The 17,048-nt window shown below is 39.1% G+C and overlaps 1 protein-coding gene across 1 annotated transcript; it reads left to right on the top strand.

Annotated features, from left to right (window-relative positions):
• Nucleotides 1-1,711: 1,711 nt before the first annotated feature.
• LOC132115408 (AT-rich interactive domain-containing protein 5A-like) lies at nt 1,712-16,364 on the top strand. Its single transcript, XM_059523867.1, has 7 exons — nt 1,712-1,822; nt 4,596-4,684; nt 10,558-10,723; nt 12,305-12,357; nt 13,579-13,676; nt 13,862-14,015; nt 14,780-16,364. The coding sequence occupies exons 1-7, from the start codon at nt 1,819-1,821 to the stop codon at nt 16,013-16,015; spliced, it is 1,800 nt and encodes a 599-aa protein (XP_059379850.1). The 5' UTR covers nt 1,712-1,818; the 3' UTR covers nt 16,016-16,364.
• The last annotated feature ends 684 nt before the right edge of the window (nt 16,365-17,048 follow it).

Raw genomic sequence — 17,048 nt, 5'->3', positions numbered from 1 at the left:
CTGCACTCTGCCGCCAGATCAGAGTACTTGGCTCGCTTCCGCTCAGACGCAGCCTCCATCCCTCCCTCCCATGGTACAGTGAGTTCCACAAGGAGGACGGTCTTGCCAGCCTCTGACCACATGACGAGGTCTCCCTGGGGAACTGGAGCTGCTTTCCCAAGTCGACCCTCATGGTCCACTCACTTCCCGGTGGGAGGAGCCTTGCTGTATCTCTCTGGCGGGAGGGTCTGACACTCTCTCCAGCCCTCGCGAACTGGATGGAATGTCGTCCTCGAGCGGAAGGTCTACTGTTCGCCTCCTTTCTGCATGACTCTGACACCTCTGCCAGCTTGTTCAGTACTTGGTCATGTCGCCACCTATAGCGGCCTTGGGACAATGCCGTCGTGCAGCCCGACAGGATGTGCTGGAGGCTTGTGTTGCTGGTGTTACAAAGGGAACAGGTCTCTTCGGCAACAAAAAATTGGTGGAGATTTCGCGGACAATGCAAGGTGTCATAGGTTGCTCTGATCAGGAAGCTGAGCTTAGCTTGGGGGATCTTCCATAGGTCGGACCATGACATGGACCTGTCTGTGAGACCTTCCCATGACGTCCAACGTCCTTGCTGGCCCTGGGACACCGCTTTGACGTTAAGGCGTTCGTGCTCAGTTCTTGCCACTTCCGCCACCACCATGGCTTTCCGGTCTTCTTTGGAAGCCTTTGACCAGAACAAGGGAATATCGCCCCTCCCAAGGCCTGCTCGACCCTCCTGGACTCTGCCGACCACCTCGCGGTGCTTCAGCCTGCCGATTGCCATGTCGACCTCTTCTTGGGCTTTCCACTTTCTTCCCGTTCTTATCTGGGTGCCCGCTGCTCTCACCAGCTGGTCAGTGGTTTCCCTCAGCTCCAGCACCAGCCGAGTCTTCTCTTGCTTGTATCCCACGCTGATGGATCGCAGTGGTAGTTGTAGCGTGTTCCTCCCGAAGAGGCCTACCTCCGAGAAGCATCTTGGTAGTCCCAGCCACTTCCTGATGAACGAGTTTGCCAGCCCGTCCATCTTGTTTACCACTGATGAGGGGATTTCGCTCATCTTCAGTGGCCACATCACCCTTTGGTACAGTATGGCCTGGTGATGCAATGCTAAATTTCTCCAAATATGTTCTGATGAAGAATCAAACTCATCTAAATCTTGCAGAGTGAGACCATTTTCAGCAAATTTTCATTTTTAAGTGAACAAATGCAATCCACTAATAGTGTAGCATCACTGGAGCATTCGTTTTTTTTTTACTTTAATTTTACTAACGCAAATTGACAAAATCATTGGATTCTCAACTGGAAATTATGGGTCATGTGTTTCAAACTATTTAGGTTCAAAATGTGTGTTGCCGTGGAATTGATGCCATAATTGAGGCACAGTATAGGCTAAATTTATATAAATCACTGTCACGCATAATTAAATATCAAAACGCTTTATTTTGCTCTTGTAGCTACATCATCATAATTTTAAACGTGTAAATAAGTCATTTATCGTTCATATCATAAAATTGAAACTCTGAGGGAAGATTGAAGACTCAGTACAAAACTGCAGTTAGACATACTGAAAATGTATTAACGGAAACATGCACACGGAGTCTGTAAACCAAAAAAAAAAGAAGACTCAGAGTCCCATGGTTCCTGGCTGAGGCTGACTCGAGTGAGGAAGTCCTCTAGAGAGCGCGTGTCCATCCAATGAGAGGCAGAGCGCGCTGGAGAGCGAGCTGTCAATTACTGTTGCGCGAGACTGAAGGACAGACATCAATACACGCTCCTGACGTTACAGCTGTGCACGACGCGCGTTCCAAAATGGGTAAGCGCTTATATTCCTATGAATGGAGCGATGACTTTCTAATGTCTAAAATTACCATGACTTTTTTTTTTAGCACTTTCTTTACTTTACAAATAAATAATCTAATGGTGACTAGTAGCTATGTTTCGTTTCAAAAGTAACCTTTTCTGAGGCACTATTTCTTTTCTCACTAATTATAATTGTATTTTTACTTGTCATGCATAATGACTATACAGATTAGCTACTGTATAATTAAATTCAAAATCTTACTAGGAAATCTTAGAAGAAAACTGGAATAGTAGCCTAATGAATAAGTAGCAACTAGTAAAACTGCTAGATAGGCTACTAAAGAGAAAACATACTAATCACTAGGCTATTTGATTATTTAGTAGTAGTTAAATTAAGTACTAGTAGGCTATCATAAGATGAAATATTAGCTTTTTGGAAGGATGCAATGTTAAGTGGCTTACCATAATGGTTATTACTGTCATTTGTAGTAATTTGTATATAAGGACTAGGTATGAGTAACATAACTGGTTTTGCTCTTTGAGGAAGTGGTTTTAGAGAAATAGCAACACATTGCTGTTGAAGCGTAAAACCCCTCATCTGATACACTGACAGCAAACTGATTAGAATAGACCAGATAAGCTTACTGACCAAACATCACGGGCCGTTTCTGTTTAGGAACCTTACATCACAGATAAGTATTTCTGCGTTGATAACTTTGTATCGTCCTTTGATGTAACACAAGTTTGTCTGTGACATTATGAGGCTATCACATTGTGGTGTCATCGCACGATATGGCTTTGTTTTTGAGACAGTCCATCCAGGATATGACAAATTCATGGTTAGCACGTCAGAAGAAAAGCCCAAGTTTAAGGTCTTCTGATGATGAAATAATTCATTGGCTTTTTATCCCATCCCGTCTGCACAATAGCAGGCTACCAGAAACAATGCAGAAGTTGCTATCGCACCAGTGATAATATCAGTCCAACTTGTCACAATCTTTCTGCACTGTGGCTCAGAAGGGGAAGTAAAATAACAGAAGCCTGTTGAGTGCCCTGGCACAGGAAACGTCTGATCTCGAAAGCGAAGCGTTGCTGGATGTTACAGACAGAGATATGAGTGTCGAGCGCGGTGAGGAGGCTGTGAGAAAGGGAAGTGGAGACTTTGAGGTAGAGGCTGCCCAGAGCCAGCCTATAATTCAATGCTTGTGTGGTTTGTGAATAAGATGCTGTCAGGTGCATGATGGTTGCATTGTGCTGGTGCCATTCACAACAGACGCCTGAACAGATGACTTGATATGCTCGCCTGTGTGCCATTTTTGACCTGAAACTTGGCCATCGAAAGTTCAGTGTGATGATGGTGTCCTCTCCTGCACCTCCTCAAGAAATACAAAGCTCTGAGAAAGGTTATAATAATGGAGTCACTGCACATTCACCTCCACAGTCCAGTCATTTCTAAACAGGCAGCGGTGATGAATCGGCTGAACTGATGTCTGAATGATAAGGGATTGTGTAATAAACACACGACTGGCAAGTTTATGCAAGATATAGATATTATAACAATCAGAGGATGCATTAGAGTGTCCATTTTAATAGACAGCTCACAAATATTTATTTTTATATCCGTGCAGAGTATCACATAGCTGTGGTTTATGCATACAGACAGGAAGTAGTGTTGTAATCATGTGGTTTCATATTAGAATGTTCTCTCTTATTCTTTCTTTCTGTTTTACACGCCCATTTAATTCAATACTTCAGATTCAAAACTGCATGTTATGAAGCAGATGCTGGGTAAACAGTGAGCATTGCTCTGCTCATGCTAAATTAGCAGCTGATTTTGATATTTAAAGTCATTGGGATTCACGGGATACTCTCTCTCTCTGGGCCAAGACCCTTTTGAAAGGTACTAATATGTTCACTTTATGTTCTTATAAAGCACTATTATGTACCATTTATGGTGAATAAGGTACAAAGATGTACCTTTTAGCTTTTGTAGGTATTTTGTAAGTATTGTAGGTATACCCCAATTTACAACTTTGTACCTCAGTGTAGGGGTGAGGGATGTTTATGTAGATCTAATAAGTGCAAATGCTGTTTTTAAAGGGACAGTTCAGACAAAAATGAAAATACTGTCATCATTTACTTTCCTTCTTTATTCTGTTGAATGCCAAAAAAAGAGAGAGAGAGAGAGAGAGAGACAGAGAGAGAGAGAGAGAAAGACATTTTGAAATCTGTGGTTTTGTTAACTGAAACCCAAAAAATTATAAATTTTTAGTAATTGATATAGAGCTGAAATATACGATGCAATATAAATATTAGATGAAAAACGTGAAAACTAGAAATGTTGTCTTGGCAGTATTTTAGCGTAATCTGAAGTACTGAAATGACTCAAACTAAAATACAGATTCAGTTAATCTATATAGAAAACCCTAAGAACTAATAAAAGTGACAAATGCACATAACAAGATGATCCAAAAAAAAAAAAGTGCTAAAATTCTTAAAACTGAAATAAACATTCACTAAAGTTATATAGAAATTAAAAAAAAGTCAAAGAAACTAATAAAAGTGAAAAAAAGAATGTAGCAAAATTACAAAAATAAATAAATTAATTAAATAAAAATAAACAAAATATAAAAATAAAAAGCTCATTCGAAATGTTAATAAATACTTCACTGGTATATAATTAATACTGAAATTTGACAGAATTTGCATATTGATTTCTGGGTGAACCAATATAATAATATTATATTATAATTTGTGTGTAACTAGTGTGCTGGGCTTTGTTTTAGTGTTGGACCCTCGAGGAGAGGTTGATGTTGTAGAAGGGGAACTAGAAGACTGTGAAAAGCAAAAGCAGGAGCTGAATTCACCAAACCAGGTAAGAGACACGACAGCACAGTGCCTCATGATTCACTCCTCTTCTTGTCAGTTCAAGCCTGTATGGTGTTATTTCTTGTGGAAATAGACATTGTAGAACATTTCGTGATAGTTCATAGTTTATCAGAGACAATCAAATGACTTTAGTCATACTGACTATTTTTATGCTGGTCATTCTGTGGCAAAAGTTACGTAACAGTTCTCAAAAATTCTACTTTTGTGTTCCACTGAAAATGAGTAAACTCCGACAGAATTTGCATCATTTTGGGTGAACTGTCCCTTTAAGGCATGATTATGGATCATCTCCAATAGCTTAACTGTACAGGTGAATATGAATTTGAATGTAGTTTATGTAAATTTCACATAACTGATCCTCCTGATGTGGCTGGAGTGCAAATTTTGCTGGTAAAAATAACATCTCACTTCCCCTTTCGTTCTAATGACTGTTGCCAAATTGATTTCTGGTATTATTGCAGTATTTCGGTTATGGAGAATGCTGATGTCAGTAACAGTAGTTAGTCAGACGAAATATGACAGTGTTCACCGATTGTCCACTTGACTGTCATTTTGCAAGAAATATCCATCTTCCAGTATATTTATGTGTGTTGACGCAACAGCCTCTGGTCTCTTTTATTTCGGTTACAGTTTTCGGTTCTTCATTCCTGCAGTACATCAGAATAACAAGTGAATGAGTGGGTTTTTAGTGTTAGATTACAGGGGGTTGGTAAAATGTGACATCTGTAGTCATTTCTTTCATGCGACGCACATAGATACTCATATAAACAATCACAGATGTTTTTTCTCTCTCACACTTCTGGTAATTGAAAACAGTGTTTGTATGCCTTTGCAAAGATGCATCATATTTCCAGGGTGGCGTCAGAAGTTGAAAGCATTGTGGTTTTGGTGGTGAGCGCTGGCCATGCCACTGCGTCTTCATCAAGCATGTATAAACTCTCATTCTGAGTGTTATTGACACGTCCGCTGCAGACTAACCCACGCACTTTTCCGAAATTTGAATGAGGTGGAAATTAAAGAGCTGCAGCACGCAGAAAGTCTCTCACACTGGGGTCTGTGCTACTTTTAGCCAAAGTTCAAGAGGGAAGGGGGCACAGTTCTCAACACACAAAACAACTTTCCTGTTTGAAACTTGAAGGTAGTGTTTAAGAGCTAAGCTCTTCCCTATTGTGGTCTTGATATGACTGTATTAAATTGAACAAATGATCTTATATTTTTATAACGTATCAATTGGCTAAAAATAGTTATAGCACGCTTCAAGCATTTCAATGCGCATTCCACCAGTAACATCTCTTCTTTGATAAAAAGTGTGGTTAAAGAATGATTTTGTAAAAATTTCATTATATAAAAGACAAAATGTATACATTGGCTATGTGTTATACAACATTAACAGAGCGTTATAAACCAATTTCAGAAACAAAATACCATCTGCGTCTTTCTTAAAAAAGCACTTCCCTTGATTAAAAGATATTCAAATATTTATTCCAAGAACTAGTGCTAACAACGATTCCTCAAAGCTGGTTATCTGTGTTGTCAATATAACAGGAAGTGTTAGGGTAGATGGTAATCAGATAAAGCCGTATATGAAATTTCAGTGAAGATGACTCAATTCAGAACACACTGGAGCTCAGCAGCAGCCATAGCAATTGACATCTCAAATTGTCTCTGTTGTATTTACGACTGAAGCGAGGGAAAGTATGAATCAGACACTTTTAGACTGCCCCAGCTTTGGGCCTACATGTTTGATATTATTCCCTTCACAGGAGAGAGATGTAATCTTAGGCCTCAATGTTTACTCATTTCAGTACCATGAGAAGGGGCCTTCTTAGCTTCTATATTACTCAGAAGCTAGAATAAAGCCCTATATGCACAATATTAGTCATTGTAAAGGCCTTATTCTGGGAAGAAGTTATGTTCTCTGAGGAACTCTATTCAGTGTGAAACTTACTGACTGAACTTCGCTTTGGCAGAGAACAACCACCAAAGACATCAAATGGAAATCCAAAGCTTTCTGTGCGTAGTGTATATAGTCACCGGGGAATTTCTCCTCGCAGGCTGTTATGCATTGTTTTTGTCTTTTTCCACAAACAATTAAACCTGCTGAAACCAGTCTAAGCTAAGCTGAGAAGTCCCAGAACCAAGCAAACAGACCTGGATGATCAACTAAGACTAGCTTTATTTCTATAGCGCTTTATACAATACAGATTGTTCCAAAGCAGCTTCACAGAAATAAACAGGAAAATAACAGAATCAATTATGGAAAATCATCTATAAAGACAATTCAGATTCTGCTGTAAAGCAGCTTTAAAGCACAATATTGTCATTATTTAGTCAGCTGTTTCATTTCAGATCAATAACAGTGTGAAGTTGATCAATTTTGAACCACTTGAGTTAGTTCAGTGGATGTTGGTCTAGGTTTCTTTCATCAAAGTTAATTTATCTTTAGTCAGTTTCCACCCTGTTACCGTATCTTTAAGAATCATTGATGTAAATGACCTCTTTTATGATTGGCTAACTTCTGAAAATAAAATCATAGTTTTTAATCTCAGTGGCAGTTGGCCTGACATCCATGAGTGTGTAGGGCAGCACGGGGCACAAAGTAACGCGGGGTTAGTTGTAACACACGTGGTTTGAATATTTCCACACATGCTAACGTAACAAAATATACAGTATTTATTAGTTACCATATCAACATTACTTAGAAAAAAAAAATGTGCGCCAAAATGAAAAAAAAATCTTTTGATGATATCGCTGAAAATGTATTTTACCATAGTAAAATAAAAATTCTGGCTTAAGTAAATTTTTCAACTCAGTTTTTATTATTCATTTAAAATGAGAAAAATCTGCTATTATTTTAATCTCCAATCTGTTATTTATCAGTTTAGATTATTTTTGCTTTAATTACTAGCAGAAGACACTAACCAGTTTTAAATCCCTTTTGCGCAGATGGGGCACGTTGTAACATTGCGTTACAATGTTCTATTCTATGACATTAGCAATGTAATTTACACTATTTACTTTAATTAATTTTAATGAGAAACAACGAGAAACAGGTGAATAAAGACTGACAGTCAATTTTTAATGTTTACAAATTATTATTTCAAGACATGTAAAGAATTTTTGCTCGTTTATGTGGGCCATCCCAAGCATGGCTGCAATGTGTTCATTGTCAAACTCTAGAATTAGATTATTTAATTGACTTAAAAAACGACATTATTTTATTTGATCAGATAAGATTTTAAGCTGTCATTTGGTCATGTTACGCGCCCCTCAGCTGTTACAATGAACCCCACCTAAGGGGCATGTTGTCACATTTCACTTCCATTTTTTGAGGGTAAATAAAGAAAAAAGTAAACACTGTAATTATGAAATAAAGTGACATATTTGTACTAGACAAGTGTACAATTGCTGTGGATAAAAAAAAGAATTATGTTCTTGTAATGATATAAACCTTCATATTCATCCGGAAGAAGGAGGCGGGAACCGGCGGACAATCAAAAACATTTTAATAACAAAATAAACACAAAAACAGCGCACCAGCCCCTCACGGACGACTGGTGCGCGCAAATAAAACACAAAACACAACTAAAAGCCCAGGCCTGGTCCTCTCTCGTCCTTCACTGTCGTCGCTCCAGTTTTATATCCTTCCATCTCCTCCGTGGGCCTCGAGACCGGTGGGTCGAACAGGTGTAGCTCATCTCCAATCACTCCCCCGGCCTCGCTCCCATGTCCCTCGGCCCCGCCCCACTCGTCACAGTTCTGAACCCCATGTGGATGTACACAAACTGAGAAACTCAAAAAGTGTTACTTTGTGCCCCGCTCTCGTCTACCAGCTGTACATAAGCAGCTTTTGTCCTAATTGCTTACGTAAACTTATTTTCTAGGGTTTACCAACTTTTCTGCCTCCCCCTATAAGTCATGTGTATTGTTACTGAGTGGGGCGTTCCTGTGACGGCTAGCATTCATTTCTGCATGCCTTCACTCTTTCATTTCTCACTTGCGGCCTGCTTGCACTGTGGGTCATTGTCCTGTGTGCTTGAGCGCTAGATGCTAGCAGTTCCACTTTGGCCTGATCATCTTATAGCACTTTGCCACACAAGGATGAATGTGCTGTTTTTCTGTAGATAACATTCACTTACTTCCCTTTTTCAACAGGGGCTTGTTCCTTCGTGCTTTGCAAGAACATCAACAAGGTTTATAAGGTGCTAATAGTCTATGCTAACCTGTTATTAGCGGTTTTTGCTAAGGCGAGCGCATCAGTGCACAACTTACTCTATCAGTTACTGTAATCAGTTACTTTTTATATATTACATGATTACACGTTATTTACATAATGACCTAATAATTTGCCCTAATTCTTCTTTTTTGCTTATATACATTCAGAAAGCATTTGTATAGCAATGTTAACAAACATTTCTTATAGAAATAATATACTTTAAAGGATGTAGGCCTACCTATGTGCAAATACTTAATTGCACACTTTAAATACTAACAAACAAGCATTTATACTAAACTAAAATGTGTGTCATGTATTTAAATATATTAGTAACCACACATTTGAAATGGTGAAGTTGCAATTCAGTACTTTACGTGTGCTTTTATATGTGAGTCAACACATCATTATTCTATAAATCATGACAAAATATGAAAACAATTATTTAAAATGTATATTAAAGTAAAACATTTAATTTGAGATGATTACAAAGTGCACTATTTAAAGTGTACCTAATTGTGTTTAGAAACATAGTCATAAAATCAAGTCTACTTAAGTGGCCTTTTATCATTAATATTGCAATATCTAAAAGTATAGTTTTTTTAAGATTCAAAATACAAGTGCACATGCAATACAGTTAAACACACTTCTTTTTCACAGCGGCTGATTGTGTGGTCCAGACCCGATCACACCAAGAATGATAAATATTAAGATAACTATGTAAGTGCCCAATATGTTAAATGGACAATAACATATTGTTTATTATAAGCGTGAGCTGGAGTTTTGTCATCTGCTGATTTAAAGTCGGATGGACTCTGATTGGCGGGAATGTTTTTATCATTTTTCATCAGCTGGAAAAGAAATCATTCTGAAAGTGATTTCGGCATCGTCGTTCCTCTGTGTCGTTATTGTTGTGGTGTGAACTATTAAAGCATTATAATTGTAGTTATAATGAACAGCCCTTTATTCTGGAGCTAAGCTTCTTCCACAAAGTCTTTTGATCAGATTGTGCGAAAGTGTGATGTGAGGAACATATCTCATAATCCCACTTCACTTTTTTAGTATCATATAGATAAGGAAGGCTACATTCATACTCTTGTACTTCATCTGAAAATCACAAGATTTGCGGATACACCAAACTCCCGCCCTCTTGCAGTAACTGCAGAGTTTCTCACGTTTGCACCACTTGTGTCTTTATCATAGCGTGGAGTACAGCACCAGTGCAGCTTTCCTTTGTGAAAACCCCACCAGTGGTTCGGTTTCCCTTCAAACAGGATGTCTGGTTACTTATTGAAAGTGGTGGTGAAAGCCAAAGCTGTTGTGTTTTCAGTCTCACACTCTGAATATGACTGTCTCAGAACAGGGTTGCATGAACACCTATATCACCTGCAATTTTGCATGAGGCTTTGAGAAAATGAATCAGTGAGCAGATTTATCAGGTTATTTGTGTGAAAGTGAAATTTGAAGTTGTTCGAAGCACAGTTACGCTGCTTCCTGTAAATGACACAGACTCACCCACATATATTCATATATTGCCTATATCGTGTACAGTGCACATGATTAGTGTAGATTTATGTTGGGAACTCCTGAACTGGACAATTAAATTATTTTTTGACATCTTTTGTGATCATGTATTTTTCCACTAGACCAGCAGGGAGATGGAGAACATGGTTTCCACCAATAGCAGCGAGGAAGGTTCCAGAACTGACAAATCTGAGAGTGAAGAGAGGACCTTTGTGACCAATCTGTACTGTTTCATGAAGGAAAGAGGCACGCCTATAGAGAGAATTCCCCATCTTGGCTTTAAACAGAGTGAGTCCGAATACTGTTGCATATAATATCAAAGCATTTAAATCAGTGCTTTTCAACTCGTTTTGCTTTAAGTTGTAGATTCTACATTGAACTTTATGTAGTAACACAACACAATAAACCTCAGCTCTCAAAATCATGCAGATGTACTGCAATTCAACCAATGCAATGTAAATGTAATTGTTTTTCTATTACCAAGAACAGTTTGAAGCTCTCAGCAGCAATAGCAAAACACACTGTGGTTGTCACAAACCAAAGGAACCCGTGTTTTACCTTCTATAGTTTTGTTCATGGTTTTTGAGTATGAGCTCATGTTATGCAGCGTATCCGTGTTGGCATTTCTCTGATTTGAATAAGTTTTATTATTGCAAGATTAGATAAACCATCTTTGACGTCAGTAACAAAGTTAAAGGTTTTCTCCTTCCTTTCAAAAGTTGAACAGCCTATTTATTATGCTATTTCAACTATGTACATCTATTTAGATAATTGCATTTTATTAATTACATTTAGCATGATTTTTCAGCACAGAACACAACAGCAACCATTTTGGGGGGGGGGGGGGTGATGCACCCATTAAAACCATTAATATTAAAAAGTAACAACATGCTGACTAAATCATGTACTGCATCTGCCACTTTCCAATAATGTGATACACTTTTGTGTGTCAGGACTTTTTCTTTTAAACCATGAGGCAGAAATCACATTATTAATTATTTTGTGAACTGTTATCTTAAATAAAACAAATCTAAAATTAATTATCATTGTCTACTGAACTCACATTTAATTCATTGTAATAAAAAATATATTTTTAAATATAGTTATTTATCAAAAATGTAATATGTAGTTCTACATTTTGCATAGCTATGCTACAATTTTTCCTCATTACACACTTGACTTAATTTTGACTTTTTATAATGGGACAGAAAGAAAGTAAAACATTTAAAAATGTTGCTGTGTTGAGCTCAACCATGTAAGTCTGTTAAACACAATGTTGTAAAAATACTTGATGACACTTACAATAATGTTTCATTAGTTAACATTCATTAACTACTTTAGTTAACATGAATTACAAATGAGCAATACTTCTATTGCATTAGTTCAGATTAATTTCAGCATTCATTAATGCATTATTAAAATCAAATGTTGTGTTTGTTAACATTAGTTAATGCACTGTGAATTAACATGAACTAACACCTTATTGTAAATTGTTACCAAATATTTTCTTTAATTTATGGAAAATATATTTATTAATAGCTACAAACCAAATAGCTAGCCACTACTGAGTGGGGCTACATTTATGCTAAATTTGCAACCCTGTTAACCCCTTCTGGCATTGTATTTTTAAAGTTTTAAACTGTATTTTACAATGTCCAAACATTTGGTAATAGGGTTGCATACCTCATATAAAATGAATAGAAAACAAAACAGCTCTTATAAGATTTAGTCTGATTTCCTTGAGATGAGGAGCACCTCATTTCACTGATTTTCACTGATCACAGTTTTGACGAGAAGTGCCATCTACATCTTACAAGTTGATTTTTAAGATTGTGTGTTGATGCAATCGTGTCTTTGTCTTTTTTCCAGTCAACCTGTGGAAAATCTACAAAGCTGTGGAGACACTTGGAGGATATGATGCGGTAAGTATCCTTACACAACCTTGGGCAAACAAACCTCCAGACAGACCTTTCACAACCTGGTTCTGGTCTATCTCCCTCATCTCTCATTCACACCACTGATAGCCTTATCATTTCAATATATTGTGCAAGTGTGCCAACTGCCCGAGGCTTCCGCAGCTAACGGGGAAGTTGAGAAGCAGGTCATGCACTTGCCACTTGCTCTTGCACAGTGGAAACTATGATGGCTGTAGGCCACACCATACATACAGTGACCGTTATGACCACAATGAGAACGAGGGTCCATCTTCTACCTAGCTCTTTCTGCCCAAACCCGCTGCTTCAAAGCTTTGTTCTCTCGCCCTTAAGTTTCCACTCAGTCTAAGGTGCTAAAGTGTTTGTGTTTATAATGAGAGTGCGTGTGGTCAGTAAAACCGATTTTTGACAAAACAATGTCTGTCTGTATATAATTTTAGTCTTGGTCAAAGGGGGTCTTGTCTCTGTGTGTGAATTGGGTCTGGAAGTGGAAAGTATGACATTTTACTCTAAAAACAGTCATGCAAAAAAATAAAATGCCATTATTGCATCAGTCACACTTTTTTCCAGTAGCACAACTAAACCGAAGGTGTTTGCTGTCACTAAACGGAGTTCAGAGGACTGACACCTGTAAACAAAAAGTACCTTGGTCATTAATTGATTTAGCAATGTGTCAGGCAGTAAGTGTGGTATTAGCATTGTAAAGCTGAAACTTTCATCAGCCTGTGAAAATAAATTTAGGGTATGTACTTAAACACATTTGAGGCAACCTCTGAAACTAACCAGTGACTAATCATGAAGTTCCACTATGACAAGAGCTGATCAGAATGATAATGCAGTGCATGCAATACACACACTGTCAGTCCAAGAAAACAAAATGCAAGCACAAATGCTAATTTAGAATTGCACATTAAACACATTTAGCCTTAAGGCACTATCACATTAGCGAAAGGTTGTCCATTGTCAAGAGCGATGGATAAAGCACCGTTTACTCTGTGTTCACTTCCCAATTAAACAGCGTTGCATTGGTCAACAAGGCAAATTCACATTCAGAATTACATATCTGAATATATGTAAGTGCAAACTTAGTCATTAGCATCTAGGGTTTGTAAGCGAATCATTGTCAGAGAAGTAGCTATATGCAGTAGGTAGTTCAATTCAGTTGTCGTTTCTTCTAAGGGTGTGTAATAATCCTGTGTTTGCTCACAGGTAACAGTGCGGAGGCTATGGAAGAATGTGTATGATGAGCTGGGAGGTAGTCCAGGCAGTACCAGTGCAGCAACCTGCACACGCAGACACTACGAAAGGTAAACTCACTTTTAACTGTAACAAACCATGCATTTTTTAATTCACCAATCAAAAATTGTATGTTCGATTACTTAGCTATACTCAAACTCACATTACCCACATGCACACAACTGATCAAAGATTCTGAGCATTTGCATTGACCACTAGGCCATGGCTTAAACAGTAAAACTCTTTCTTTGTGCAGGTTGGTGTTGCCCTTTGAGCGGCAACTGAGAGGTGAGGAGGACAGACCACTACCACCCTCCAAACCTCGAAAACAGTACAAGAGGAGCCCTGAGAACAGGGGAAGTAAGCCAGAGAGCAAGAAGAAGAGGAAGATGGAGAGAGAAGAGTGCGAGGTGAGCAGGAAGTAAATGCACTTGGATCAAAGAAACTCTTTGTCAAATGTACAGTTAGGGTGGGGACATTGCTATGTGTACTTCAGCTTTTTGATAGGACATTTTGAAGTAATGACGCAAATAGATTGTTGAATTGATTCATTGAAATGGACCATTTTAACCCTCAGTCAATTCTTCAAACCAAATGTCCTATATAGGGTCAGGGGCATGCTGGAGCCAATCCCAGTGGCTCAGGCCATAGGCAGGGAAACACCCTGGATGGTCAGCTTATTGTCCCCATTAATGGAAATTAATCTAGTGCTATTTATGCTACTGTCTAAATCAGGGATGTCAAACAGTTCTTGGAGGGAAACAGCAGAGTTTAAACACACCTCACCCAGCTAAACAAGGTCTTCGGGATTACTTGAAAACTAAAGGTAGCTGTGTTGGAGCAGGTTGGGGTTAAACTCTGCAGGACTGTGACTCTCCAGGAGATGAGTTTGACACCTAAATGCTCCAAGTCTTGGGAGAAGGAAGGATTACAGGTCTAGATAACATTCTTTAAGAAACTCCATGGCCAAATAAAAGACACATTAGAACTTTAGAAATATTCACAATGTTGCTTAATTTAATTTAATTTATATCAACCGCATAATCATCAATCACCAAACCCTACATACAACAATATAAATCTAAGCGATGCATAGAATATATCTCCAAATGTCCTATGTGTTGAGATGTATCTGTCTGCTCCTTGTGCTGAAGCATGTCCCTTTTGTTCTCAGGACAAAATGGGATCAGATCATCACTGTGAGAGAGGCATGTGTTCCCATCACAGCCCATGGTTGGCATCCTCCGATCACCTGGACTCTGATCAGTCATCCGTGGTTTCTGTCCATGGTCCCCACCCTGGCACCTGCTCCAGAGAGAATCCTCTCCTTCATACTCCCACCCCGACTGAGGTGATCTCTCCCTTGGAGAAGAAGAAGCGTCTGGCCCAGGCTAGCCTGACCATCCCTGCCTCTGGCACCTTGGAGGATGGTGCAGAACTGGAGAGACCCTCTGTTATTCAGCTGTCCCACTGTTCCCAGTCTCCTGTGTGTCCTTCTTCCACTCGAACTCGCCACTCTTCCGATGGCTCACCCCTCCCCGTCTCCTCTCCGTCTGGCTCCTTGTCCCGTAGCCCTTCTCCTTGCTCTGTCTCCTCTGAGGACTGTATAGCCGTGCCAACCCAGAAGTCTTCTTCCAAAGATACTGAAAGTAAGACACCTTCTCATGTGTCTGCTCTCCCCACGTCCAAGGCTGCTAGCACAGGAGTTTGTAAGCCTCTCGGATGTTACCCCAGCAGCAAAGAACTTGTCAACTATCACCGCAACCATTACAGGGATTTCCTGCCAGGTGGCCAACTCCACTCCGAAAAGACCCAGAGAAGTCTTTCACCATGGACTTTGGATGGTAAATCCAGCACCAGACTTACATCCTACAGGATGCCTTCACCTGCATACACCAAACCCTGCTGGGTCCCTCATGCCTCCAGCTTCTCCAAGGTCTTACCACGAGATCCCTGCAGACCTGTGTCACTACAGCACACTTTTAAACCGCACATGTCCTACCCCCAGCACCTCCTAAAGAGGCCCATCACCGACGATGCCTACTTGAAGAAGATATCAATGGGCTCTCCACATCGCATTATGGACAGGAAAGAGAAAGCAAAGACAGAGTTGCCCAAGCCTTTGCCTACCCAGCAGTTCTTCTACCACCCTCATGCCGGTGTAGCAGTGCCCTACCTGCCAAGAGCTCGGGCAGACTTAAACGAACAGTTGAAAGCTCTACCTCTTCAACATGTCTTTCTTCCAACCCATCTAACAATTCCTCCTTCTCAGACTCACTCTATGCATTGCCCACCAGGGGGCACCCCCTTTCCTGGGTCTTACGAGGCTGCTTTGTCCTCCTACCCTTACCCATTACCCATCTGGCATCCACCCGCTGGGTACAATATGGCAGGCCTGCAGCCCTACTGAACGACTCTGAAACAACTGGTCCTTCAGATCTATAGGTCAACGTGAAATCAAAATAGACGAGTTTACTTTCTCAATACAGACTCCTTCACGTTACTAGAAAACTCAGATACTGAAGTATCAAGTCGATTTTCTTGATCAGCTTTCAGGATAATTTTACATGAAGTACAATGGGTTGCAAAGTGTTTCTTGTTGATTTTAAAAACTAATGCTAACTGAAGGAGTTTCATACATGGTCCTGTAGTTCAGCTGGTAGAGCATGACACTTGCAACTGCAAGGTTTAGGAATCAATTCACAGTGTATACACAATACTGATAAAATGTAGCAGTGAATGCACTGAAAATCATTTTTTTTTTAAAAAGTCTTCCAAATGGTGGTTAAAATGTAATTGCTACATATTGATATGTTCATCAATGTATCAATGTATGTCTGCAAAAGAGAATAGTTTCCTAGTTGATGTGGAATAGGTACAAATAATCTTTTTAATGCCATTTTTCATATGAATACCAATAACTTTATGGTGCAATTCAGGGTCCAATGTGAATAATCAAGTTTCTTGTAGATCTTGATAAATAATTTCCAGGGTTGGTACGGCTCAAATAAGAATATTCACATAAGGGTACATCCTAGAATTTGTTTTTTGTTTTTTACATTTATATGGGGCCCTCGACAAGATCAGTCTGTTTGACAACACACCAATAATGTGAAAAATGTCTGTAATGTATAGTTGTACATTGCATACCGAATGTTTAAAATATTTTTGTATAAAATAAATTTGTCAAGATCATGTCAGGTCTTCAAGACACTTCCTGTGAATCAGCTGCAAAGTTTCTAGCAATGAGATGCACACAAGACACATCATACATGTTAAAAACACTACATTCATTTTAAAAAATGGTTCAACAAAGAAAGCATTCAATCTCAAGTCTTTCACAGTAAATGGAATATATTTGGAGTCCAACATAATCAGGAATGTACTATCTTTGTCTAAACATTGAAAAAAATCAGACAACGCCTGTAGACATGATCTCTTAA

This window comes from Carassius carassius, chromosome 34, assembly GCF_963082965.1.
Source record: "Carassius carassius chromosome 34, fCarCar2.1, whole genome shotgun sequence".
NCBI classification, from domain to species: Eukaryota; Metazoa; Chordata; class Actinopteri; order Cypriniformes; family Cyprinidae; genus Carassius; species Carassius carassius.
The sequence above is the reverse complement of the archived record's forward strand: the minus strand, read 5'-3'. Positions and strand labels throughout refer to the sequence as shown.

What these genes read in the sequence shown, in the direction of transcription:
- LOC132115408 (XM_059523867.1), top strand. An exon ending in CACTTGGAGGATATGATGCG is followed by an intron (nt 12,358 to 13,578) that starts GTAAGTATCCTT and finishes GTTTGCTCACAG; the next exon opens with GTAACAGTGCGGAGGCTATG. An exon ending in ACACGCAGACACTACGAAAG is followed by an intron (nt 13,677 to 13,861) that starts GTAAACTCACTT and finishes TTCTTTGTGCAG; the next exon opens with GTTGGTGTTGCCCTTTGAGC.